The 26,230-nt window shown below is 43.3% G+C and overlaps 1 protein-coding gene across 1 annotated transcript; it reads right to left on the bottom strand.

The window, feature by feature from the left end:
* Nucleotides 1-472: 472 nt before the first annotated feature.
* Nucleotides 473-1,525, bottom strand: LOC140720653 (forkhead box protein D5-B-like). The gene has a single exon (XM_073035499.1). The coding sequence runs from the start codon at nucleotides 1,523-1,525 to the stop codon at nucleotides 473-475; it is 1,053 nt and encodes a 350-aa protein (XP_072891600.1).
* Between the last annotated feature and the right edge of the window lie 24,705 nt (nucleotides 1,526-26,230).

Genomic DNA, 26,230 nt, shown 5'->3' with positions numbered 1-26,230 from the left:
ACATCTCAATTTCCATGTTAAATATAGTGGTAATTTACGTAAACCCGAATTTCTTGTTCCCTACCTTCACCTTCAAACAATTCATTAGAAAATAAAAACAGAAAATACTGGAAGTCCCCAAAATGTTATCCACCAAGGGAGACATGAAGTTTAAAGTTTTAACAAAAGATTGCCATTTGTTTTTGCCCGACCGACCAATACTTCCCAGCAATTTTCGGTTATACATGAATTGTCTCAAGCTCGCTGTAGCGCCTCGATAACTTTCTCTCTCTTCCTTCAATGTCTACGGTTTTCAACACAAATATAAAAGCACCAACCCAAGAGTTCAGAAAAGTGATGACGTTGCAAATCGCTGGTTGTTTTCTTAAAGCCAGCTGCATCTTGATCTTGCCGGGATTTGAAGTGGGGGCTGAACCGTTGCACACTCGGGGAAAGCGCAGACCGACAATGACGCCAGGGCAACTTGCAACTTTCAGAGCGGAAGCTGTTGCCTGGTAGAGAGAGTCGCGACCAGAGGTCTGTTCACCCGGCTGCAGGGAATTCTTGTGGGCATGTTTAAAACCGCAGACAGCAGACAAGGGACGGACTGAAGAAGGCTGCAATAGTCAGACTGAGTCTGAGAGTTTGAGCAGGGAGACTGTGCACACGGTTGAACATTTGAACTTCCAATGATGTCTTCGATGTTGAAGGACGCCCGGCTGGAGCTTGCGGAGCTGGACTTCGAACCCACGGCTTGCAGCTGCACCTGCTGAGTGTGCTGCAGCTTCCTGCCGAGGCGAGGGTCGGGTAGGTTCTGGGCAGGGCTGGAGAGGGAGGCAGGGTCGGGCATGAAGCCGAAGGGCGAGTTGTGAATGACTGCCTGCGGCTGCAGAAGGTAGGGGCGGCTGTAACAAGTGAAATTGTGGTAGAGAAGGAAGGCGCCACGCTCCTTTGCCAACTCAAGTTCTCGATGCTGGTGTCTCTTGAAGCGCTTTCTCCTCCGGAGGAAGCTGCCGTTGTCGAACATGTCCTCGGATGCCGGATCCAAAGTCCAGTAGTTGCCCTTCCCCGGGTTGCCTGGTTCCCGGGGAACTTTGATGAAACAGTCATTGAGCGATAGGTTGTGCCTGATGGAGTTCTGCCAGGCGGGGAATTTCTCCCTGTAGTAAGGGAAACGGCTGCTGATGAACTCGCAGATGCCGCTGAGGGTCAGTTTCTTCTGGGGGCTTTGCAGGATGGCCATGGTGATGAGCGCAATGTAGGAATAGGGGGGTTTAGCCAGGTTCATCTTAGGCTTTGCGCCAGTGCTGGCGCACGTCTCGCAGCTCTCCGAGTCCACGGAACAGTCTGTCTCGGATTGTTCCGCTTCTCCTGTGGTCGGTGTTTCTCTGACCCTTCTCCCGCCGAGAAAGTACAGCCTCCGCCTTTGGGTAGCGACCTCTTCTTCTTCCCCTTCCTCTTCATCCCTAACGGCGTCGATCTCCGCTTCCTCCGGCCCCATCACCATCTGGTGCACCCCGACTCTGAGATCCCCGCGGAGTGTCATGGGCACAGACCCTTGGGGCTGCTGGGGAAGAAATGCGCAGGCAATTTTCCTCCAGAACTATATGGGGCAGAAGATTCTCGTCTGTCTCAGATGAATTTACTCCCGAGGTTTGGAATTCAGGCGGATCTACTCCCAGGGTTTACCTGCAATCTCCCGCGGCGTTCAGCTTCACAATGCGGAACCCCGACGGTTCTGCGGGCTCCTGGGTTTTTTGTTCTGCTCCGTGGCAGAGAGTTTGTTAAAGACACTTAGCGCAGGCGCGCGAGGACGGTGTGTCAGTCCATTTGTCTGTGAAGTGGGGACATGGGACCTGGCACTTACGAAGTTCGGGAGCGACGTGTGATGACAATGAGCGAGAGAATGGGTGTGCTTATCAAAGAAGTCTAAACAATGCATGAATAATAATGGGAGATGAACTTTGCGACTAGATGCAATTCGCGTTCGCAGAAACTTGAAAAGTTTTTCAGACAAAAATGTACAGAAGTGAACTTCAGGTTCACCAAGTCATCCCCACCAAGTCCGTGCTCTCAAAACCATTTCATTCCTCCACTTAATTCAATCTATTCTAATCTCTTTTACCTGCCATCCACTATTCTCCCGCCACCCACCTACCGTCAGGCAATATGTATACAGTAGCCATTTAGTCTGCCAACATGTCTTTGGAACTTCATAGCTCTTCATTTACCGAGCTGCCGGATTCACCTTCCGCAGAGTAATGCAGTGATCTGCACTGCCCTTGGCAGAGATAACTTGAAAACTTCCCCAGGGAAACCGAGCTCTCCAAACCACGAGGAAGCTAAACGCAGGACAAATATGTTCTCGTAAACAAAACCAGATTATTTTCAAACCATTGGCACATGGGGACCATTTAACTGGAGAGCGCACGGGAAAAATACAATTCTAAAATTTGTTCGACATATTCCATTATTAAAGACCCTCGCCATCGGGAATATGCCCCTTCTCATTACGACAAAAGGGAGGAGGTACAGCAGCCTGACGAATTATCTCAACGTTGTAGGAACAGTTTCATCCACCCGCCCCCGCTATCATATTTCTGAACGGCCCATGAACCCATGAACACTTCTCGCTGTTGCTTTTTTGAACTATTTTTAATATTGCATCTTACAGTATTTTATGTCCCGCACTGTACTGCTGTCACAAAACAGCTCATTCGGCAAGATATGTCAGCAATAATAAGCCTGATTCTGATAGTGACTGAAGATGGCGGCTCGTCCAGATGTAGCGGCCACTCTGGCTCCAACTAATTATTCGTCCTTTACGTCTTTCTTATCATCTGAAGACACTGATGGCTATTAAGAATAGCACTTTATGTTTTATGTGTGCAAGTTATATGTACTATGCTGTTCATTTTGGTTAGGAGAAAGTTGGCTCATTTGGCGGTAACGTGTGCACGGCTGAATGACAATAATCTTACGATGTGTCTGAGCACCATAAATTCTAACTCTGGGATGATATGGTGTGGTCGGTGTGAGCGGGAGCGAGTTCATCCTGCATTTGTAACGGACATAACTTGTGACACAGTCTATCGTCAGACCAAACATTAAATTCAGCAACCGTATATGAGCGAACGTGGGATGGATGGTAGATTTAAATAAATTCTAATCCCAATTCTAAATGACTGGAATAAACGCAGCCGCAATTCTTTGGAAGATCTGCTTTGTGGGACTTCTTTCTGTTAAGCAAATATATAACGTGGCATTGATATGTTATGACACGAGACTTATAAACTAAATGAAGTAAGGTCATGACTTGAAACTCATTATTGAGTCACTGTTAAAGGTCTCAGCACGGCACGCTGAATCGAAACTAAACAAGTAACTAAATGCACGCGTTTCTGGGGGAACTTCATCAAATTGATGTTAAATCATTGTTAAGGTTTTGTATCCTTAAACAGCCGGGGGCTGTCTGTACCTGCTTCTCCGCGACACCCCGCCTAGTTGAGTAGAGGTGTTAAGGCTGAGTTAATCCTACCGTTCCGCATATGAATCGCATGTAGGAAATGACACTGATGCAATCAACTTAAAGCATGAGGTGCAATTATTTAGAAAACAGATAAAGAAAGTCCTTAAATTACTGGGGTGGATTTACTTAAACACCACCAAGTTTGAATCTGCAAGAGAAACGAGCCCTTGGAATGCGCAGATATCAAACATTTAGAACGAAAACATTCAAAGCCGGCCACTGAATATTTCACGTGTCTTAATTATTTGCCTTCGTTCATTCGAGTTGTTTAAATATGTATACCCTCAAATACTATCGGTACATGTAGCAAGATTACCGAATAAATAGTAATTGCGGACTTTATTACAGACCAGTTATTAGATATAATAAATATCGTTGAATTATCCGAGGATGCTAACTGCGGGTTATCTATAAATTACGCTTTTAAATCTCTTGGCTTGGTCGCATTTAAGCGGAAGAATGTACAAGGTGAATGTTGAAAACCAATTGCCGAATATCTTACAATTGCAAAGAATTCGTGACTCAGAACCATCCTGCGATTTCTCTCGCAGGTGAAACTGTAAACCACATCTATAACAAGAAAGAGTTTGTTCTGTTTACAGGATTGAAAACAAGTTCGTTTTATAACTAACCATTTTTGAAGTGCATACAGTGAAATGAAGTCAGATATTTCAGAATTACTTGAGGCAACTAAATTTAACGGAAAATATACTCTCTAGTTGTATAAAAACGCAATAAAGCACGTTGAGAAAGATTAAAATGATTAAACTTCGCGTGACTTTTGAGTAAACTCACGACAATACAACTGCGCCGCGACAAAGCAATGGCGATTTGATGTTTGATAGCGGGGCTTTTTATTTACTTTAGGTCAGTTAAATCAGTTCGCAAAACGATTAGGGAAATATTTGAAAACATAATGAATGGTGCCCACAATAATTGTAACAGCGTCTATTTTTTTTATTATTGCGTTTGCAGAATGTTATTTGAAACCACACATTTAAAAAGACCCCATCTTTTGATGGGACAATAAACGGTATAAAGTCTGCAGTCGAACTCGACGTGCGCTTGCTTGACCAACAGCAGTGACATCTGATTGAACACATGGTACTTCTTCATGCTTAACAGCCAATTGCAATCTCATCCCGTGTCATTATTCGTGTGAGAGGAGAGGAGGCCCACACACACACACACACACACACACACACACACACACACACACACACACACACACACACACACACACACACACACACACACACACACACACACACACACACACACACACACACACACACACAGTCGCGATTTCATCTCCATTTATTCTGGTCCTTATAAAAACACCTTTGCTTCTAACGTACCGTATCTGAAAGGTTAACTTGGTTGTGCTCTTTACCAGTGCCACCAGTATTCCCGATTCCGTAACCCGGAGGATCGGGGCTTTAAACGGTGTAATTCAACTGGGTGGGTGATCAATTTAACAGTGAACTCATCGATCGACCTTTTCAATCCCCTTCTTGCCTAATGTTTTCCACAATTATGTAAATGCCGCCATGCCTTTCCCAGTCCATGAAATGCCAAAAGTACCCGTCTGAAATATTCCCCTTCATATTGGATATTTTATTTCAAGGACGAAGAACATCACAACATGTCTTTCCCGCCTTGCTGTCGAATCACGACACGGGGCGATTCCCGCTTGTCCTGATCTTGAGGAGAGATGCCCGACAGGTCTCATTCACATGCACTTCTTCCAAAGTCATGCAAATACTTTTCCTTCAAATATTTATCTAATACACTTTTCAAAAGTTGTTTCGACTCAGGCAGCGCATCCCGGATCACATCAGTCTACTGTGTAAAAATAGAACACCCTCACAACAAAACCTGCCCCTCTACCAGGCACCTTAAATCTGTCACCTCCGATTTCCGAAACATCATCTCTGAACGTAGTTTTTCTTTGTTTTTTTCCCCATCTATCTATCAATACAATTCACGATTTCAATCGACTCTGGCAAGTTTCTTAACCGCATCCTCTCGAAGGACTAACCTCGGTTTCGTCTAACATACCTGAAAGCAGCTGCCTTTAGTGACAATTTAACACATCTTTTCGGTTGCCTCCCTCCAGAATTTTTGGCATTTAAAAACGTGATGTCAGATTTGAATGGTATTCCATCTGAGGGGCCGATTCGGTAGGGTCGAATCTTTCATAAATATTTACCCTTTCCCCCCATCTTAGCTGCATGTGTCAAGAAAGCGGGTTCCTAAGACCGCCTTTTCACCTACAACGTCCTCGTATTTACCGGGTTCACTCCCCTTCGCTGCAAAGTCCGACGCTAACATCCTCATTGCTAACAATTGTTTAAAAATTTCTCTCGTTTGCAAATTTAGTGCTGTCATCTCAATAAATGAAAAATGCAGCGAGATTTCCTGTCCCCGTGGGAAAAACAAAACTCGCGTGTCGCTTTTATGCTTTTTGTTGTAAGGTTAATTCAAACTCCAATTTTCATCCCGTGAGCTTTAATGCTGTTAGTTTTAAGCAGTAATTTAGCAACTCCTCAACGACACCAAGCCTAGACCAATCCACCAGTCTTCAGCTCCCTTATTCTTCCATCCCTCCGCCGACTTTAACATGTGTCTTCGAAATATCCAACCATTGCAGTATTTATTATAAGCATCAGAAGGAGCTCGGCTCTGCTGAGCCACCTGGCGGGAAAGATCTCGAGTTCTCACCATCACGTAATTGATTAGGAATCAGAATCAGGTTCAATATCACTAGCATATATGGTGAAATTTGTTATTTTGCAGCAGCAATACAAAGCATTACACAATGATGAAACTATGCATTACAATAGGAAATATACACGCCTTCTCTCTCTCTCTCACACACACACACACACACACACTCTCTCTCTCCCTCTCTCTCTCTCTCTCTCACACACACACACACACACACACACATATATATAAATTAAATAAGTAGTACCAAAAAAGAGGGAAAGAAGAGAAAAACACAGGTGCAGTAAAAATTAAACTTCCTCATGGCAAAACTTGGAGGGGGAAGAAGCTTATCTTAAAACAGCGAGTGTGTGTCTTCAGGCTTCTGAACCTCCTCTTTGATGGTAGCACTGAGAAGAAGACATGTCCTTAATGATGGATGCCACCTTTCTGAGACATCGCCTTTTGAAGAAGACCTCGATGCTGGGGAGTCTAGTGCCCATGAGGGACCAGATATTGAACACTTACATTTACCATAACACTTGAATTGCAATTGATTTAACTGAACTGTAACACTTACATTGTTGTTAGTAATACAATGGATTTTTGTTAATTGGGACACATCAGAACTAGTACATTTGGCACAATTAAGTGGTGACCCCCAATTAGACAAAGTTTTGTGGAAATAGTTAAAAAGGTATAAAAAAAAGACAAACTGAGGAACAAAATATGCATTTAAATGAAATACAGAACAGATTAAAACACTACCAATAGTACAACAGTGTATTAGTTCCCAATTGTTATCAATGAAAGGAATCATCTGGTATACACAATGAACAAAATCAATGCAGACACCTAGTGCAGATAATGGACTGCCTTCATACAACACTATCGATCATTGTATCCTCCAAATCTTCACTTTCATTGTAACATTCAATGTGATTGTTGATATGCCCAAATTCTTTGTACAAACATCGTTTGTAGTTCCTAACTTGTTGAAGTAATGAAAGCATTTCATTTTCACTCCTGGCCATTTCTGGCATCTCCATGCCTGAATGCTTGAACCCACAGTAGGCAAAACAATTCTAAATTGTCTTATTTCTTGCCAACTATCAGTGATAAAAATCACTGCTTTTTGAACGCAAGTACGCGTAACTGATGCTATTTAAAAACTGTTTACTCTAGCACAGAATAGTGTCTACTGGCCTCACAAGTTCATGTGATTGACTCGAGCTAGAAACTGTTTGGCAATAGTATCCTGGCCCAATTAAGTGGTATAGAGTCCCAAAATAAATGAAGGGAATCCAGACTATTTTTTTGATTATTTTTTGTTCTTTAAGAATTGTCCCAACTTATGGACTAATTAGCCAGATTCATTGTCGTCTTCTATATCACAAGCTAGAGAAAGTTGTGGTACTCTTTAGATGGTGGACTGTTGCCCTTTTCCTTCTCGATATAAAGGTGGTGTGCCTCGCGAAGTGGTGTTGAAGAGGCCTTGACAAGATTCTGCAGATAGGCACAATGCAGCCATACTGTGTTGGCAGTCCAGGGAGCAACTCAGTTTAAAGTGGATTGAGCACCAGGCAAGCAAGTTGCAATTTGAATGTTGCATACTGCAGGCAAGTGGGAAGAATTCTAGTATACAGCTGACTTGAAGATTTGGCAAGGTTTGGGCAGTCAGGGGAAGATTAGTTTACTACATCATTCCCAGCCTCTGATCTGCTCTAGATTGTGGTCAGGGACTCAACTATTTTGCTTCCAGTCAATAATGGCACTTTTTGTGGATGAAAGGATTTTGTGGTGGTGTGGGTCATGGAATATTAAGAATCTCTTGCTGAAGTGGTTAGTACCTCATATTTCTGTGGCACAAAACTTAATTTGCTGCTTATCATTATGGCTGAATGGTGACCAGATCTGTCCTCTTTGCCTCCCATTTCCAGAGCTCTTTGCTGTGCAAGAATATATCCAATTTTAAGCATGTTCAACTTGTGCTGTAGCTGTCTTGAAGAGTGTGAAATTTGACCCATCAAATGAATATGCTTCTTTCATTTTTTGTTTCAAATGAGTTGGTATTATTCTAAGGTTTGGAGGTCCTCTGTCCTGTTTTTTGTTTCAAAACAAATTACACAAGTTACTTTTGAATAAAACTGAAATAATTCTCTAAAGGGAAACTATCTTGATCCCAAGAAAAGGTCATTGAGATTGTTCAGTGATTCAATTCAGACAAAAAGAACCATAAATCCCCTGTTCCACAACTGTGGGTTTGTGGAATACTTTTGAATAGTGTTGATTTTAGGGAATTCTATATAGCCTGCACAAAATGGGTTGCTGATTCAGTGCAGACATGGTGTTGCTGAGCTTCTTGTCGGTACTTGTAGTCGCAGTCGTTGTACCTGTGTTAGCTAGCTGTTTGTGACTGATGTCTGTCTCTGAACCAACCCAGTCTGGCCATGCTGCTAGATCGATCTCTGCACATTTGTCTCGTGAAACTCCCTGTGCTAAGTTTCTAAATGTCTCTGTTTTCCTAGGAGATGATAAAAAGCCTGAAGAGATTAAACTAGAACCTGTTTATTTGCTATTCATGGTGTACGAAGCAATCAAGTCTCTGGTCTCAGCTGGTGTCTTGTTCATTTCCTGGCATTCGTTGAAATGTAGAAGTCATACAGTATATGTCCATCCTTGATCTGAAGCTTGAGCTGCTTCACACAGCACCCTTCTTTCAATAAGCTGATTGGCCCTGATTAACCAATGACCCAATTAACCAGAGTCCACTGTATTACTAAAGCCTACCTCTTGACACCCTATTCCAAGGATATGTTGACAACGTTGTTATTTATATAACATAATGAGCAGAAAATCCTACAAAATTAGTGGATTTGGTCCATTACATCATGGGTTAAGCCCTCCCAACCACTGAGCACATCTACGTGAAGTGCTGTTGCAGGAAAGTGGCAACTATCATTAGGGATCCCCACCACCCACGTCATGCTCTCTTCTTGCTGCTACCATCAGTAGATGGTACAAGACCCTCAGGACACGCCAGCAGGTTCAAGAACAGTTACTATTCCTCAGCCATTAGGCTGAACAAAAGGGAATAACTTCACTGAACTTCCCTTGCCCTCTCATTGAAATATTCCCATTGCCAATGGACTCACTTTCAAGGACTCTTCATCTCACGTTCTTGCTATTTATTTACATTTGCATTTTCATGGTTTGCTGTCTTCTGCACTCTGGTTGAGAGCTCTAGTTGGACAGTCTTTCATTGATCCTGTTCTGGTTACTATTCTATAGATTTGTTGAGAATGCCCACAAGAAAATGAATCTCAGGGTTGTACATGGTGACATATATGTACTTTGATAATAAAATTTACTTTGAACTTTGAATAATAAATACCTTACTTTTTAAAATCTTTGTGAACTCCTTGTTTCTCTGAATTAAAATAATCCATATACATTTTCGTTATAATTTGCCACCACATTGCAAACCGTAAACACGTTAATGCCGCAAACATGTTGGGTTCTAAATGATACCATTATTCGGGTGAATGATTCTGAATATAAAATTGACAAGAATGACTTAAAATATGCAATAGATTGTTTAATATAAGAAAAGGAATGTATTTTATATTTATATTTCATATTTAAAAGTCTGAGTCATGACAATCCTAAACATCCAAATTACAAATATCTACTTGTTGTGGTTTCCATGCAAATCTATTTGCTGTAAAATCTAACTTCCTAACACTTCTTTTCTAAGAATAACGACTTTTTTTTACCCCAAACAAAAGTGATCTGCATAACCATTCATGTTTCTTCATTTGAGCTGAAACGTGTTATCAACCTGTCCAGGGTATCTGTTAACATCTTTATTAGCAATGCTAAACTCCCAACTCAATCACCTCCAGGGCTTCCTGAATATGAATGCAAACCTATTCAAACCCATTTGCTTATGCAAGCGTCAACTGACCAGAAGCACGTTACATTTTAATGCCTGATGCTAAAACACTTAAAAAAATCTAGACTAGCTAAACAAATCAACTTAAGGTTATTATAAAATATCAACTTCAAGTTATTAAAAAAATATAAGCCCAACAATAAAAGACACACATTCAGGATAATTTGTCATTTTAAACAAGTTATAACTTATCTAGAAGTATTAATAAATTGTATTAGGATCAATTACTAAAGATTCGGTTATATATTACCATAATTTATGCATTTTGTCTTCTTGAACTAATTAAACCAACTTTTCTCAAGGCTCTCTAATACTGTATTTATTAGAGAGTTATTGTTCCAAACACCAAGTATGAAGGAACAGACAAACTTCTGTAATTCAGTGTGTTTGGTTGTGTTCAGTACCCACCTGCCCTCTGCTGTTCGGTGCATCTGGCATTGTGAAGCACAAGTGAAGGACAGATGTGTGGTCTGTGGCAGCCCCTCTGGACTGAGGAAGGCTCACTTCCCTCTCTGGTTAGGTGGACAATTGAGGCCAGTGTGGACGACCAGTGAACCGATGTGCTCCTTCTGCCACTTGCACTGGCTTTCTGTCTGCCTCCAACACATGGACTATATAACACCCAGAATGCTTTTTCTCTGCTTTGGGCTTCACGGGCCAAAGATTCCTACGAGTCAGAATGGGTATTGCATTCCTTTGAAGGAGTTCTGAAAGCTCTGCAGAGGTTAGTGAGGATGTTGATGGGAACCTAATGGTTCAGTTTTGAGGAGAGCTTGGATAGGATGGGCTTGTTCTCTTACAGCACTTGGAAGGATGTGGAATCTGTTAGAGATATATAATTATGAGAGGCATAGATATCGTAGATAGTGAGCAACTTCTCCCAAATGGCAGAGGTGTCTAAGGCCAGGGTGCTTGGGTCTGATTTGAGGAATAAGAAGTTTAGAGGGGATCTGTGGAAGATATTTTTCATAATGAAATGCAAGGGGCTTTCTGTATCATTCTGGGGATAAATTTCATCAGGCCATGGGAAATTATACAACCTTATGTGCGTTAAGATACTTACTATCTCCTTGTTTATAATGATAGCATGCTCTAGGTTATTTCCATTCCACTTCCTAAAGTGTGCAACTACAATGCCTTTCTCTTTAGCGAATACAGATGAGAAGCATTAATTTAAGACCTTACCCACATCCTCTTGTTATGGTCTGGTCCGGAGCCCGCATTCCAGGTCTTGATCCGGTCCTCAGACTCTGGACTCCGGGTCTTGTAGCCATCCCTCCTTTCGCCCTTGAGCCCAATTAGTCACACTTGTGGATCATTGTGGCTTGTTGGGGCTCAAGGAGGCGTACCTGATGCCCATCGGCTGACGGTGTATATAGGGGGCTCTGGGACTGAGTGAGGTCAGGTCAGGTCATGTCATGTCATGTCATCCTGTTCCTCTGGTTGTCCTGGTGTGGAGTCCCCCTTGTTAAAGATGAGTTCTTTGAGTAAGTCTGGCAGTCACCCTGGACCTAGTTCCCTTCCTATCCCTTGCCTCTGTTGGGCAAGCCTGGCTGGATTGCCATTGCCTGGCAGGGGCCTCTGCCCCTTTCCATCCCTCGCTGCTGATGGGTTGTGCCCTGTAACCTACCCAGGTGCTTTGTGACCCACTCAGGCCCCTGTGTTCCTGCCTGGGAGGTTTGGGTCCTGCCTAGGAGTTATGTGGCCTGCCCAGCGGTCTCTGCCCCTACCTATCCCTTGCTGCTGATGGGTTGTGGCCCACAACCTACCCAGGTGCCCTGTGACCCACTCAGGCCCCTGTGTTCCTGCCTGGGAGGTTTGGGTCCTGCCTAGGAGTTATGTGGCCTGCCCAGAGGTCTCTGCCTCTACCTATCTCTTGTTGTTGACGGATTGTGCCCCGATACCTGCCCAGGCCCCCGTGTTCCTGCCTGGGAGGTCTGGGCCCTGCCCAGGAGTTATGTGGCCTGCCCAGTGAACTCTGGGATCCTGCCTTGCCTGAACTCTAAGACTCTCCTGGAACCCCAGAATCAACTTGAACGTTATGTCCCTCCTGCACACCAGGGTCACAACATCTTGTCTATTGTTTAGTTGTTCCCATCCTGCCCCTAGTACTTCAGTGCCTGCGTCTTGTGCCTGGGTCCAGCCTCCTGTCCCCTTATGACACCTCTGGCTCCACACGCAGTCTGCCCATTGAATTTCTACTCTTGCAGGCCTACAGCCCTTACTCTTGCTCTGGTTACCTAATACACTTATAAAATGGCTTGGTATTTCCCTTAATCTTGTTGGCCTGAAGTTTCACATCACCAGGTTCAAGAGTAGCTATTTCTGTTCAACCAATCTGGATAGCAACACTATGACCACTTTGTACTTCAATTACCTTTGTTTTTTTTCATCATTTAATTGTTTCAAAGATTATTTGCTATGGGTATATCAAAACGTACTGCGAAATGCTTAATTTTTGTGTCAAATTAAATCAGCAATGATTCTACTGGGCACCCTGCTAGTGTCACTATGCTTCCAGTGCCAACATAGCATGCCCTCAACTCATTAACCCTAACCATACATCCTTGGAATGTGGGAGAAAACTGGAGCATCTGGAGGAAACCCATGCAGTCACAGGGAGAACATACAAACTCCTTACAGACCATGTCTGGAACCGAACCCTGATCTTACAGCTGGTGCTATGCTACCGACTGTTCTTTTATTGCATAATTTTATATGGATAATTTATTTTTCATATGGATGTTGTATCTGCAATCTTATATGCCAATGAAGCAGTTGCAAGTAAGTTTTTCATTACATCTGTACACATACATGCTTGTGCATATGACAATAAATTTGACTTTGGCTTTGAAGTTGAAAGTTGGTAGGGGGTTGACTTTTTTATATAAAAAATTTATTTTATGATGTATGACCTATCTTTAAATGTTTGATTACAGAGTGGTATACCTTTATGTGATATGCTATAACATTTTAATCAATTTTATTACAATATATGAATGTACACAAGTTATGTTGAGATGTATCTATGTGTTGCACTCTGTAAATCTTGTTTTTTTTTCTGAATAAAAATATTGTAAAAAGAAAGAAACCCTATTGGTCTTTCATCTCTCTGAGCTTTGCCAATTTATCACCTCCTCTATCTGCTATTGATTGTTAGGAGGCCTGTAGTAATCCCCCAGCAAAATGATTAGTATTGGTAATTAAGCAGCACACACAACATGCTGGAGGAACTCAGCAGGCCAGGCGACATATATGGAAAAAAAGTACAGTCGACTTCTCAGCCGAAATGTTGAACGTAGAGTCCTGCCGAAGGGTTTCAGTCCAAAATGTCGATTGCAGAGTCCTGCCAAAGGGTTTCAGCCTGAAATGTCGACTGTACTTTTTTTTCCATAGATGCTGCCTGGCCTGCTGAGATCCTCTAGCATTTTGTGTGTGTTGCGCAGATTTCCAGCATCTGCAGATTGTCTCTTGTTTGAGTATTGGTAATTGGTTTATTATTATGACTTGTGCTGAGATATAGTGAAGGATGTTTGGTTTCAGACCTCAGCCATGGCCGTCTGCAGACTGCATAGCCTCCGTTCTTCAGCCTCATCTTCCTCCAGACCACGGCCCTAGCCACCTCCAGCTCCAGCCTCAGCCCTGGCTACTCCCAGCTCTTACCTGAGCCAATTCTACCTCCAGTCTGAGATCTTTCTCATGGCCGTGGGTCTTACTACTTCTTTACTTCCACCATTACCCTTCACCTACTCCTGGTCTTTCAGGTTCCCATCTACCTGTCATCCCCACCTTTATTCTTCTGAGCCTCATCTCGCTCCCAACTCATTCTGCTTGATCCTCTTTTTTTCTGAACCCTCCCTCTCCCTTCCTCAACCCCAGCTACAACCCCTGCCATATCTTCACCATTCCCTCTAACCTTCCCTTCTCTGATACAGAACATCCTGTCCTTAGCAAGGGCCTTGCCTTTGTCACCCTGTGCCCACACCTCAATGGGTTCATGCCTGACGTAATGCTGAGCCCTTCTTCTATTGCCTTACTCACCGAGCCTACTTCTTTGGCAAAGAATCCCAACCCCCCCTGCTGATGACCCTTTCTCCCTTCTTCAACCCTCCTCCTCCTCTTGGACACCCCACTCTGTTCTTCTGCTGGTTCATCTCCAACTGCTGACAAAGCATCAACCCTAAAAGATAGTAAAGTAAAGCATAATATAATGTAGCAGCTACAGCGGAAGTGCAGTGCAGGTCAACATGTAAACAAAAGGGCCATGATAAGGCAAATCAGAAAAATCAAGAACTTATTTTAAGTATATGAGAGGTTTGTTTAAGAGAATGATCAAAGCTGTCCTTGAAGCTGGTGGGATGTGCCTTCAAGCATTTGTACTTTCTGCCTGGCAGGAGAGGGAAGAAGAGAGAATGACCAAGGTGGGAGCAGTTCCATAATTATGTGATCACAAAACCATAAAACATAGGAACATAATTAGGACATGCTGTCCATTGGGTCTGCTCTAATATTCAATTATGGCTGATTTATTTTGCTTCTCAACCCCATTCTCCTGTAACCTTTACTAATTAAGAATCTATCAACATCCTCTTCAAATATACCCAATGAAGTGGCCTCCACAGCCAATTGTGGCAATGAATTCCACAGATTCGCCACCCTTCTGCAGATTACCTGCTTCCTCAACATTACCTGCCCCTTCACCTATCTTCGTATCGCCTGCAAACTTGGCCACAAAGCCATCAATTCTGTCAATGATGTGAAAAGAAGGGTCGCATCACTGACCCCTGCTGAACACCACTAGTCACCAGCAGCCAACCATAAACGGACTCCTTTGCTCCTATTCTTTGCCTCCTGCAGTCAGCCAATCTTCTATCCATGCTGGTACGCTTCCCGTAATGTCATGCACTGATTTCCTGAAGCAGAGGGATCTGTAGATGATGTCAGTTGAGAGAGGCAGTTTGCATGATGGACTTGGCTGTGTTTACAACTTTCAGTAATTTCTTGCGATCTCAGACAGAGCAGTTTCAATAACAGGCTGTGGTGACTCCTGACATTATGCTTTCCATGGTTCATCTGTACTCATTGTGAACCTAAGAAATTTCTTTAGCTTTCTGAGGAAGTGGAGATGTTGTTGAGTTTTCTTGTCTGTGTTGTTAATGTGCTTGAACTAGGATAATTAGTTGTTGGTATTTATTAACTTTATTTATTTTGTTGGAACAGCCCTAGCAGCCCAATGAACTGCACCACCAAGCAACTCACTTATTTAACACTAGTCTAATCACAGGACAATTTACAATGACCAATTAACCTTCTAACTGGTATGTCTTTTAACTGTGGGAGAAAACCCATACAGTCACGAGGAGAATGTACAAACTCCTTACATACAGTGCTGGAGCTGAATTCTCAACTCCATCACCCCGAGTTGTAATTGCATGTGGCCCAATTAGGAACTTTTTTTTAATTTTTTAATTTTTTAAAAATTTTATTTAATTGCATTTTTAAGTGATTACAAGTATAGAAAAAAAAGTATATATCCCTTCCCCCCTCCCCCCTAACTTCCCTATATAAAAAAAGAAAAATTAAGAAAGAAAAAAAAGAAAGAAAAAGTGCCTGGTTGTTGGAAGGTCTCCACATGCTCCATGGAGTTCTTAATAACTTTAGTATATATATTTCTTTCTTTCCCCAAGTAACCAATTATTTCATCTTCAGAGCACCTATATATTTAATCCTGTCTTTTGTAAATAAGGGCACCAAATTTTCAAAAATGTTTCATATTTATCTCTTAAATTATAAGTAATTTTTTCTAATGGAATACAGCCATAGATTTCTTTTTTCCAACAATCTATACTTAAATATGTATCTGATTTCCAAGTAATTGCAATAGCCTTTTTGGCTACAGCCAGTGCAATTTTTATGAATTCTTTCTGATATTTATTTAGTTTGAGTTTCGGTTTTATCCCATCAATATCACCTAGTAAAAGTAATATTGGATTATGAGGAAGTTGCATTCCCGTAATTTGTTCCAATAAAAGTCTTAAATTTGTCCAAAAAGGTTGAATTTTAGGACAAGACCATGTAGAATGTAAAAATGTACCAGTTTCTTGGTTACATCGGAAACACTGATCAGATAAGCTTGGATTTAATTTATTTATTTTTTGTGGTGTAATATATAATTGATGTAAAAAGTTATATTGCACTAATCTTAACCGAACATTTATTGTATTTGTCATACTATCAAGACATAGTCTTGACCAATTTGTTTCTTCAATTTTAATGTTCAAATCACTTTCCCATTTTTGTCTTGACTTATGGACTCCTTGTTTAATTGCCTGTTTTTGAATCAAATTATACATACAAGATATAAATTTTTTAATATTTCCTTTTTGAATTAAAATTTCTATTTCATTAGATTTCGGCAATAACATTGTTTGACCTAGCTTTTCTCTTATGTAAGCCCTTAGTTGAAAGTAACAAAATAAAGTGTTATTTGATACTTTATATTTATTCTTTAATTGATCGAATGACATTAATATACCTCCTTCAAAACAATCTCCTATGTATTTAATCCCTTTTTGAAACCAATTATATAAAAGTTGATTGTCCATTGTAAAAGGAATAAGTCTATTTTGAATTAAAGATCTCTTTGCTAATAAAGATTTTTTTGTCTCATCATCAACATTTATCTTATTCCATAAATCAATCAAATGTTTTAATATAGGAGATTCTTTCTTTTCCTGTATCCATTTAGATTCCCATTTATATATAAAATCTTCTGGTACATTTTCTCCTATTTTATCTAGTTCTATTCTAATCCATGCCGGTTTATCTTTCTCAAAAAAAGATGCAATAAATCTAAGTTGATTTGCTTTATAATAATTCTTGAAATTTGGAAGTTGTAACCCTCCTAGATCAAATTTCCATGTCAATTTTTCCAACGATATTCTTGACATCTTACTTTTCCAGAGAAACTTCCTCACATATTTGTTTATCTCTTGAAAAACTTCTGGGGTAATTGTATTGGTAATGATTGAAATAAATATTGTAGTCTAGGGAATATATTCATTTTTATGGTATTTACTCTACCTACTAATGTTATTGGTAATGCCATCCATTTATCAAGATCTTCCTGAATTTTTTTCAAAAGTGGTGAATAATTTAATTTGTATAAGTTTTTTATGTCATTGTCAACTCTTATACCTAAATATTTTATACCATTTGCCGGCCATCTAAATTGAGTTATTAATCGACATTGACTATAGTCTCCATTAGTAAGAGGTAAAATTTCACTTTTATCCCAATTTACTTTATAACCTGATATTTTCCCATATTCTTCTAATCTATAAGATAATTTACATAATGAATGTAATGGATCTGTTAAATAAAGTAGAACATCATCAGCAAATAAATTAATCTTGTATTCTTCCTGATTAACTCTGAAACCCTTAATATCTGGGTCCATTCTAATTAATTCAGCTAATGGCTCTATTGCCAACACAAACAAAGCAGGTGATAATGGACAACCTTGCCTAGTTGATCTTCTTAACTGAAATGGTGTCGAAATTTGACCATTTGTCACTACTTTAGCTTTGGGATTAGTATTTAAGGTTTTAATCCATTTTATAAATGATGTTCCTAATCCATATTTTTCCAATACCTTAAATAAAAAATCCCATTCCAATCTATCAAATGCTTTTTCTGCATCTAAAGCAACTGCCACACTCATTTCCTCCCTCTTTTGCGCTAAATGGATTATACTAATTAACCGGGTTACATTATCTGCCGATTGTCTATTTTTGATAAATCCCCATCTCCTAGAGAAGCCACCGCGACCCCGCCTGCTTTGGAACCCCTCGACTTGTCCCGCGTCCCCACAGAGTACCATGACTTGGGACAGGTGTTCAGTAAACAATGGGCCCTTTCCCTGCCTCCACACCGCCCATATGATTGTGTCATCGACCTTCTCCCCGGGTCCCCGCTACCCACCAATCGCCTTTTTAACCTATCCCAACCAGAGAGAGAGGCCATGGAGAAATACATTAGCGAGTTCCTCTCGGCAGGCATTATCAGGCCTTCAACCCACCCCCCCCCCGGTAGGCGCCAGTTTCTTTTTTGTAGAAAAGAAGGACGGGACGCTTCGCCCTTGTATCAACTACCGAGGCCTAAGCAGTATAACAGTGAAGAACAAGTACCCTCTACCCCTCATTAGTTTGGCATTTGAACCACTGCATGGAGCCACCCTCTTCTCAAAGCTGGACCTTTGCAACGCCTACCATTTAGTCAGGATGAGGGAGGAGGACGAATGGAAGACGGCCTTCAATACACCTCTGGGCCACTTTGAATATTTGGTCATGCCGTTTGGCCTCACCAATGCTCTTGCCGTTTTCCAAACCCTGATCAATGACGTACTGAGGGACCTTATCAACAGGTTTGTATTTGTTTACCTTGACGATATCATGATATTTTCTAGCAGCCCCCAAGAACACGTACACCATGTCCATCAAGTCCTCCAGAGATTGTGGGAAAACCAGTTATTTTCAAAGGCAGAAAAATGCGAGTTCCACGTGCCTTCGGTCAGCCTCCTAGGCTACATCATTGAAAGCAGGCTGGTAAAAGCAGACTCCGAGAACATCCGGGCAGTGGAGGAATGGCCTAGACTAGTGGTCGCCAACCCGTTGATCGCGATCGACTAGTCGATCTTTGAGACTTTCCCAGTAGATCCCGAAAAAATGAAAAATAAATACACAAATACTGTTGAGAGATTGTTTCCGGGTTGCGGGGTTTTAGTTCCGTTCTTTCTGCCCAGTGCACATGCGTGTAGCTCCCCCGCACTACACAGTGTAATTCAGTGGTCCCCAACCACCGGGCCGCGAGGAAACGATATGAGTCAGCTGCACCTTTCCTCATTCCCTGTCACACCCACTGTTAAACTTGAACCCACGCGAAGTCATCAGTCGCCTAACCGCAGTGACACCCTCGCGCCAGGGATCACTGGTTGGCCTCGTGCGGCCGGTGGGAAGTGCCGTCACTACTGGCCTGGAGCACTGCCTCTAAACCTGTTTAACACACTGAATGTTCGTGGGAAATCCGGTGTTAAAATATTCGCAGACGACCTAATTGGGGCTCAGCGTTTCGTAAGTATTAGAGCAGCTACCTTGCTGCGATCTACTGAAACAAACTTCCGTCGGCCAATTGATCCTACAAGGGGGGTGGGTGTGCGCCCTGTCACACTCCCCGCTCGGTCGCTTGCCGGCCCTGACCTTGTTCTCTCACCCGACCCATGACCACCTGGCCAAGGCCTCTGGCGGTGGGTGGGCGGGAGGCTGGAGTTCGGGCCTGGAGGGGAGGCTGTCCAATGAGGCAGTGAAGCCCTCAAAACTGCTTCGGTACCCTGAGTCCAATCACCCTGCACTTAAAGACAAACCCACTGAGTTTTGTGAGCAGAAAAAAACGTGAGCAAGCAGGACAGAAGCTAAGTGCTGAGAGCCGCGAAAACTAAATTGCGGAATAAACTGGACATAAGGAACCTGCTTCGAGTATCGCTGTATTCCCGTCATGTTTAATACCACCCCCCCACCCCCCCCAGTCGGCTGGTCCAACCGACAATATTGACAATATTAAACCAGTCCGCAGTGCAAAAGAAGGGTGGATACTCCTGGTGTTTATACATTACTTCTGTTTCTGGGTTGCTGGGTTTTACTTCCTGTCTTTTCTGCCCTGGTGCGCATGCGTGTAACTAATTGATCTGGGGTCGATCTTGCCTTTTACTAAGGCTGAGGTAGGGGATCTTGGGCTTAAAAAGGTTGGTGACCATTAGCCTCGACCCACGGCACACAAACAACTTCAACGATTCCTGGGGTTTGCAAACTTCTACCGCAGATTCATGAGAGACTACAGTCAAGTGGCGGCTCCCTTACCCGGCTTCCCTCGCCTACCACATCATTTTGCTGGAACTCTGAAGTGGACTCAGCATTCACCGACCTGAAGAGGCGTTTCACCACCGCTCCCATTCTGGTCCATCCGGACCCATCCCATCTATTCATCGTTGAGGTGGACGCCTCTGACTCCGGGGTAGGAGCGGTCCTATCCCAATGGGCAAGTTCAGACGAAAAGCTTCACCCCTGTGCCTTCTACTCTCGCCGACTGTCCCCCGCCGAGCGGAATTACGATGTGGGGAATTGGGAACCGCTAGCGGTCAAACTAGCACTGGAACAATGGAGGCACTGGTTGGAGGGGGCAGAACACCCGTGTGTGGTATGGACGGATCATAAGAACCTGGGATATATTCAGACTGCCAAATGATCGAACTCCCGCCAGGCCCGTTGGGCATTGTTTTTTGGACGGTTCAAGTTTACCATCACATACTGTCCAGGATCCAAGAACGGGAAGCCAGACACGCTATCCCGCCAGCATGTCACCTCCAGTCCCGAGACTATCCTCCCATCATCCTGCGTGGTGGCCACCCTCACTTGGGAGATCGAGGCTAAAGTAAACGAAGCCCAGCGGGACGACCCCGACCCTGGCAATGGACCCGGCGATCGCCTGTACGTGCCCGTCTCTGTCAGGTCTCAGACTCTCCAATGGGGGCACACATCCCGGTTTGCCTGCCACCCTGGGAGTGATCAGACCCTGGCTCTCCTGAAGAAGCACTTTTGGTGACCGTCCATGGAGGGGACACCCATTCTTATGTCTCAGCTTGTTCCATCCGTGCCCGGGGAAAGGTCTCTCATTGACCACCTACGGGTCTACTTCATCCTCTACCTGTTCCTGGTCATCCCTGGTCGCACATCGCCCTGGATTTCGTCACTGGTCTACCCCCTTCCCGCGGAAACACCACTGTCCTCACCGTGGTAGACCAATTCTCCAGGACGGTGCACTTTATAGCCCTCCCTAAACTCTCTTCCTCTCAAGAGACCGCAGATCTTCTCGTCCGCCACGTCTTCCGCCTCCACGGAATCCCCGTGGACATCGTCTCCGATTGAGGTCTCCAGTTCGTCTCACAGGTATGAAAGGCCTTCTGTCAAGCCTTGGGTGCATCGGTCAGCCTGTCATCCGGCTTCCACCCCCAGACGAACAGGCAGACGGAACGGGTCAACCAAGACCTGGAGGCAAACAACCCGTCAACCTGGAGCAACCACCTCCCGTGGGTTGAGTACGCCCACAACTCTCTGGTGAGTTCTGCCATTGGGACGTCTCCGTTTGAGTGCTCCCTTGGGTACCAACCCCCAATGTTCCCTGCACAAGAAGAGGAGATTGCGGTACCGTTGGTTCAGGACCATATTGATTGGTGCCTTAAGATTTGGGAGGAAACATGTATGGCCCTACTCCGATCAACAAATCGAAAGAAGACAGCTGACCGACCCCGGACTCCGGCACCGGAGTACCAACTGGGGCAGATGGTGTGGCTTTCCTCCAGGGACATCCTGCTCAAAAATGAACATCGGAAACTCGCCCCTCGCTTCCTGGGACCATTCAAGGTTGAAAGGGTTATCAGTCCCACAGTGGTCCGCCTAAAGCTGCCAAAGTCCATGCGCATCCATCCAACTTTCCATGTGTCTCAGTTAAAGCCAGTCTCCGTCAGCCCCTTGTGTCCCCCAGCTGAGACTCCCCCACCTGCCCGTATCATCGACAACCAACCGGCATACACTGTCCGAAGACTACTGGATGTGCGCCGTAGGGCAGGGGTTTTTAATACCTGGTAGACTGGGAAGTGTACAGTCCAGAAGAGCATTCCTGGGTTCCCCGCTCCTTCATCCTAGACCCTTCCCTCATCCAGGATTTTCATCCGGACCATCCACACAGGCCTGGAGGATCACCTGGAGGCTCCCGTTGAGGGAGGGGTACTGTCATGGTCCCTTCTGGCAATCGCCCACCTGGTTATTTACCTTAGGAATTGGGCCTCAATCACCTCGTTTAGTTCCAATCATTCCCAGGTTCCACTAACTACAAACACCTGTTTTCCACCAGCAAATGCAGTAGAAAAACCCTGTGAGCACACCAAGGAGCTGCCAGTTTGTTGGTCGACTCTGGTGTGAGTAACCTTGTTTCATGGTTCTTAGGACTACCAGTTCTAGGTTAAGCATTGCTCCTGGATACTGACTCCATGCTCGCTATGTTAATAATGTCTCCTGACTCTGCCTCCATGCCCATGTTCTGCACTTGGGTTCATTTCCACTGCCATGTCCTTGCAACAAGCACATCTTCTTCCTTAATATTTACATGCTCAAGCTTTTCAGACCACTGCAAGTCATCCCTACAATCGCCAAGATCCTTTTCCGTAGTGAATCTTGAAGCAAAGTATTTTTCAAGAATCCCTAGATTCTGAAATTTTTCTGGAAGAGTAGAAAATTGCAAATGCCACTCCACACTTCAAGAAAGGAGAGAGGTAGAAGAAACGAAATTATAGGTAATTATAGTGGTTGGGAAGATGATGGAGTTGATTGTTAAGGATGTGGTTTTGGGTACTTGGAGTCACATGATAAACCAGGCCACAGTCAGCATGGTTTCCTCAAGGGAAACTCTTGCCGGACAAATCTGTTGGAATTCTTTGAAGAAATAATAAGCAGGATAACAAAGGAGAATCGGTTGATGTTGTGTACTTAGATTTTCAGAAGGCCTTCACAAGGTGCCACACATGAGGCTGCTTAACAAGCAATGAGCCCATGGTATTACAGGAAAGGTTCTAGCATGGATAAAGCAGTGGCTGATTGGCAGGAGGCAAAGAGTGGGAATAAAGGGACCCTTTTCTGGCTGACTGCTGGTGACTAGTGGTGTTCCACAGGGGTCTGTGTTGGGACCCATTCTTTTTATGTTATATGTCAATGATTTGGATAATGGAATTGATGGCTTTGTTGCAAAGTTTGCAGACAAAATAAGAATAGAGGGGCAGGTAGTTTTGAGGAAGTAAGACCATAAGATATGGGAGCAGAAGTAGGCCATTCGGCCCATCGAGTCTGCTCCACCATTCAATCAGGGGCTGATCCAATTCTTCCAGTCATCCCCACTCCCCTGCCTTCACCCCATACTCTTTGATGCCCTGGCTAATCTAGAACCAATCTATCTCTGCCTTAAATGCATTCAATGACTTGGCCTCCATAGCCGCTAGGGGCAACAATTCCACAGATTTACCATCCTCTGACTAAAGTAATTTCCTCGCATCTCAGTTCTAAAAAGACGTCCTCTTGACCTAGAATCCCCTACCATGGGAAATAGCTTTGCCATATCTAATCTGTTCAGGCCTTTTAACATTCAGAATGTTTCTGAGAGATCTCCCCTTGTTCTCGTGAACTCCGGGCAATACAGCCCAAGGGCTGCCAAATGTTCCTCATACAGTAACCCTTTCATTCCTGGAATCATTCTTGTGAATCTTCTCTGAACCCTCTCCAATGTCAGTATATCCTTTCTAAAATAAGGAGCTGAAAACTGCACACAACACTCCAGTGTGGTCTCATGAGTGCCTTATAGAGTCTCAACATCACATCCCTGCTCTTATATTCTCTACCTCTAGAAATGAATGCCAACATTGCATTCGTCTTCTTCACCACCGACTCAACTTGGAAGTTAACCTTTAGGGTATTTTGCACAAGGACTCCCAAGTTCCTTTGCATCTCTGCATTTTGAATTCTCTCCCCATCTAAATAATAGTCTGCCCATTTATTTCTTCCACCAAAGTGCATGACCATATAGTTTCCAACATTGTATTTCATTTGGCACTTCTTTGCCCATTCCCTTAAACTATCTAAGTCTCTCTGCAGGCCTTCTGTTTTCTCAACACTACCCACCCCGCCACCTATCTTTGTATCATCAGCAAATTTAGCCTCAAATCCATTAATCCCATAGTCCAAATCGTTGACATACATCGTAAAAAGCAGCGGTTCCAACACTGACCCCTGTGGAATTCCACTGGTAACTGACAACCAGCCAGAATAGGATCCCTTCATTCCCACTCTCTGTTTTCTGCTGACCAGCCAATGCTCCACCCACACTAGTAACTTCCCTATAATTCCATGGGCTCTTATCTTGCTAAGCAGCCTCATATGCAGCACCTTGTCAAAGGCCTTCTGAAAATCCAAGTACACCACATCTACTGAATCTCCTTTGTCTACCCTGCTTGTAATTTCCTCAAAGAATTGCAGTAAATTTGTCAGGCAGGATTTTCCTTTCAGGAAACCATGCTGGCTTTGGCCTATCTTGTCATGTGCCTTCATGCCTAACAATCGATTCTAACAACTTCCCAACCACTGATGTCAGGCTAACAGGTCTATAGTTTCCTTTCTGCTGCCTCCCACCCTTCTTAAATAGCAGAGTAACATTTGCAATTTTCTAGTCATCCGGTATCGATTCTTGAAAGAGCATCACTAATGCCTCCACAATCTCTCCAGCTACTTCCTTCAGAACCCAAGGGTGTATTCCATCAGGTGCAGAAGATTTATCCACCCTCAGACCATTAAGCTTCCTCAGCACCTTCTCAGTCATAATTTTCACTTCACCTACTTCACTTCCCTGACACTCCAGAATGTCCGGTATACTGCAAATGTCTTCCACTGTGAAGACTGATGCAAAATATGCATTCATTTCCTCTGCCATCTCTGCATCTCTCATTACAATATCTCCAGCGTCATTTTGTATTGGTTCTATATCTACCCTCAACTTACTTTTACCCCTTATAAACTTAAAAATGCTTTTAGTATCTTCTTTGATATTAGTCGCCAGCTTCCTCTCATAATTCATCTTTTCCTTCTGAATGACCTTTTTAGTTCCCTTCTATCCTCCCACTAGCTTTGGCTTCCTTGTATGCCCTCTCTTTTGCTTTTACTTTGGCTCTGACTTCACTTGTCAGCCACGGTAGTGTCCTTCTTCCCTTTGAAAATTTCTTCTTATTTGGAATATATCTCTCTTGTACTTCCCTCGTTTTTCACAGGAACTCCAGCCTTTGCTGCTCTGCTGTCCTTCCTGCTAGTGACCCTTTCCAGTCAACCTTGGCCAGTTCCCTCCTCATGCCATTGTAATTTCCTTTATTCCACTGAAATACTGACATGTTGGATTTTATCTTTTCCCTCTCAAATTTCAATGTGAACTCGATCATATTATGATCACTGTTCCCTAAGGGTTCCTTAACCTTAACTTATCTTATTACCTCCGGATCATTGCTCAACACCTAATCCAGCACAGCGGATCCCCGAGTGGGCTCAACAACAAGTTGTTTTAAAAGGCTATCCCTTTGTCATTCTACAAATTCTCTCTCTTGAGGTCCAGTACAGACCTGGTTTTTCCAATCCACTTTCATATTATCCCCAACAATTGTCACGAAAATGCCCTTCTGACACACCTTTTCTATCTCCTGCTGTAATTTGTAATCTACATCCCGGCTGCTGTTTGGAGGCCTGTATACAACTGGCATTAGGGTCTTTTTACCTTTGCCATTTCTTAACTCAACCCATAGAGACTCTATACCTTCCAATTCTATGTCATCTCTTTCCAATGATTTAATATTATTTCTTATACACAGTGTTACGTACCCTGTAACTGGGTGTCTTATCAGCAAAGATAGAAGTATCCGTTGGAGTCTGGTACTATTTTCAAAACAGTGTTTATTAGTAAAATATACAAATCAATATCAACAATGCAAATATATAGATAATACACATTAGCAATACTAAACCTAAAAGTGTGGGTATAATAATAATCAATAATAAACAAGCTCTATCGATGTCTAGGGGATAATGAATTGTCATATGTGAATATAAAGTTCAGTTCATACGGGCTGAGGTAGTTGTTGGTTCTTTTGTTGTAATTGTTGGAGAGAGAGAGAGAGAGAGGATGAGCAAACAGTGACAGTCAGTCAAACCTTCCTTTACGTTCTTGATCCGTCGATTTGTTGTTGTGGCCATTCAGGTATGACCCCTCTGTCCTTTAGCTAGACCGTTCTTCTATGGTGGACTCGTCACCCAGGCAAGGGTGGACACACACACAAGCCCCCACCGGCCCTGCTATAAACACTGAGTTAAACTGACCGATCCTTCGTTCAGTCTCCGATGCCCCACACCTTCTCGTGGGTTCCA

This window comes from Hemitrygon akajei, chromosome 2 (genome assembly GCF_048418815.1).
Source record: "Hemitrygon akajei chromosome 2, sHemAka1.3, whole genome shotgun sequence".
Classification (NCBI taxonomy): Eukaryota; Metazoa; Chordata; class Chondrichthyes; order Myliobatiformes; family Dasyatidae; genus Hemitrygon; species Hemitrygon akajei.
Note: the sequence above shows the minus strand (reverse complement) of the source record. Positions and strands in the feature narration are given on the sequence as shown.

What these genes read in the sequence shown, in the direction of transcription:
- LOC140720653 (XM_073035499.1), bottom strand. Translation starts at nt 1,525, where the DNA reads ATGACACTCCGCGGGGATCTCAGAGTCGGGGTGCACCAGATGGTGATG.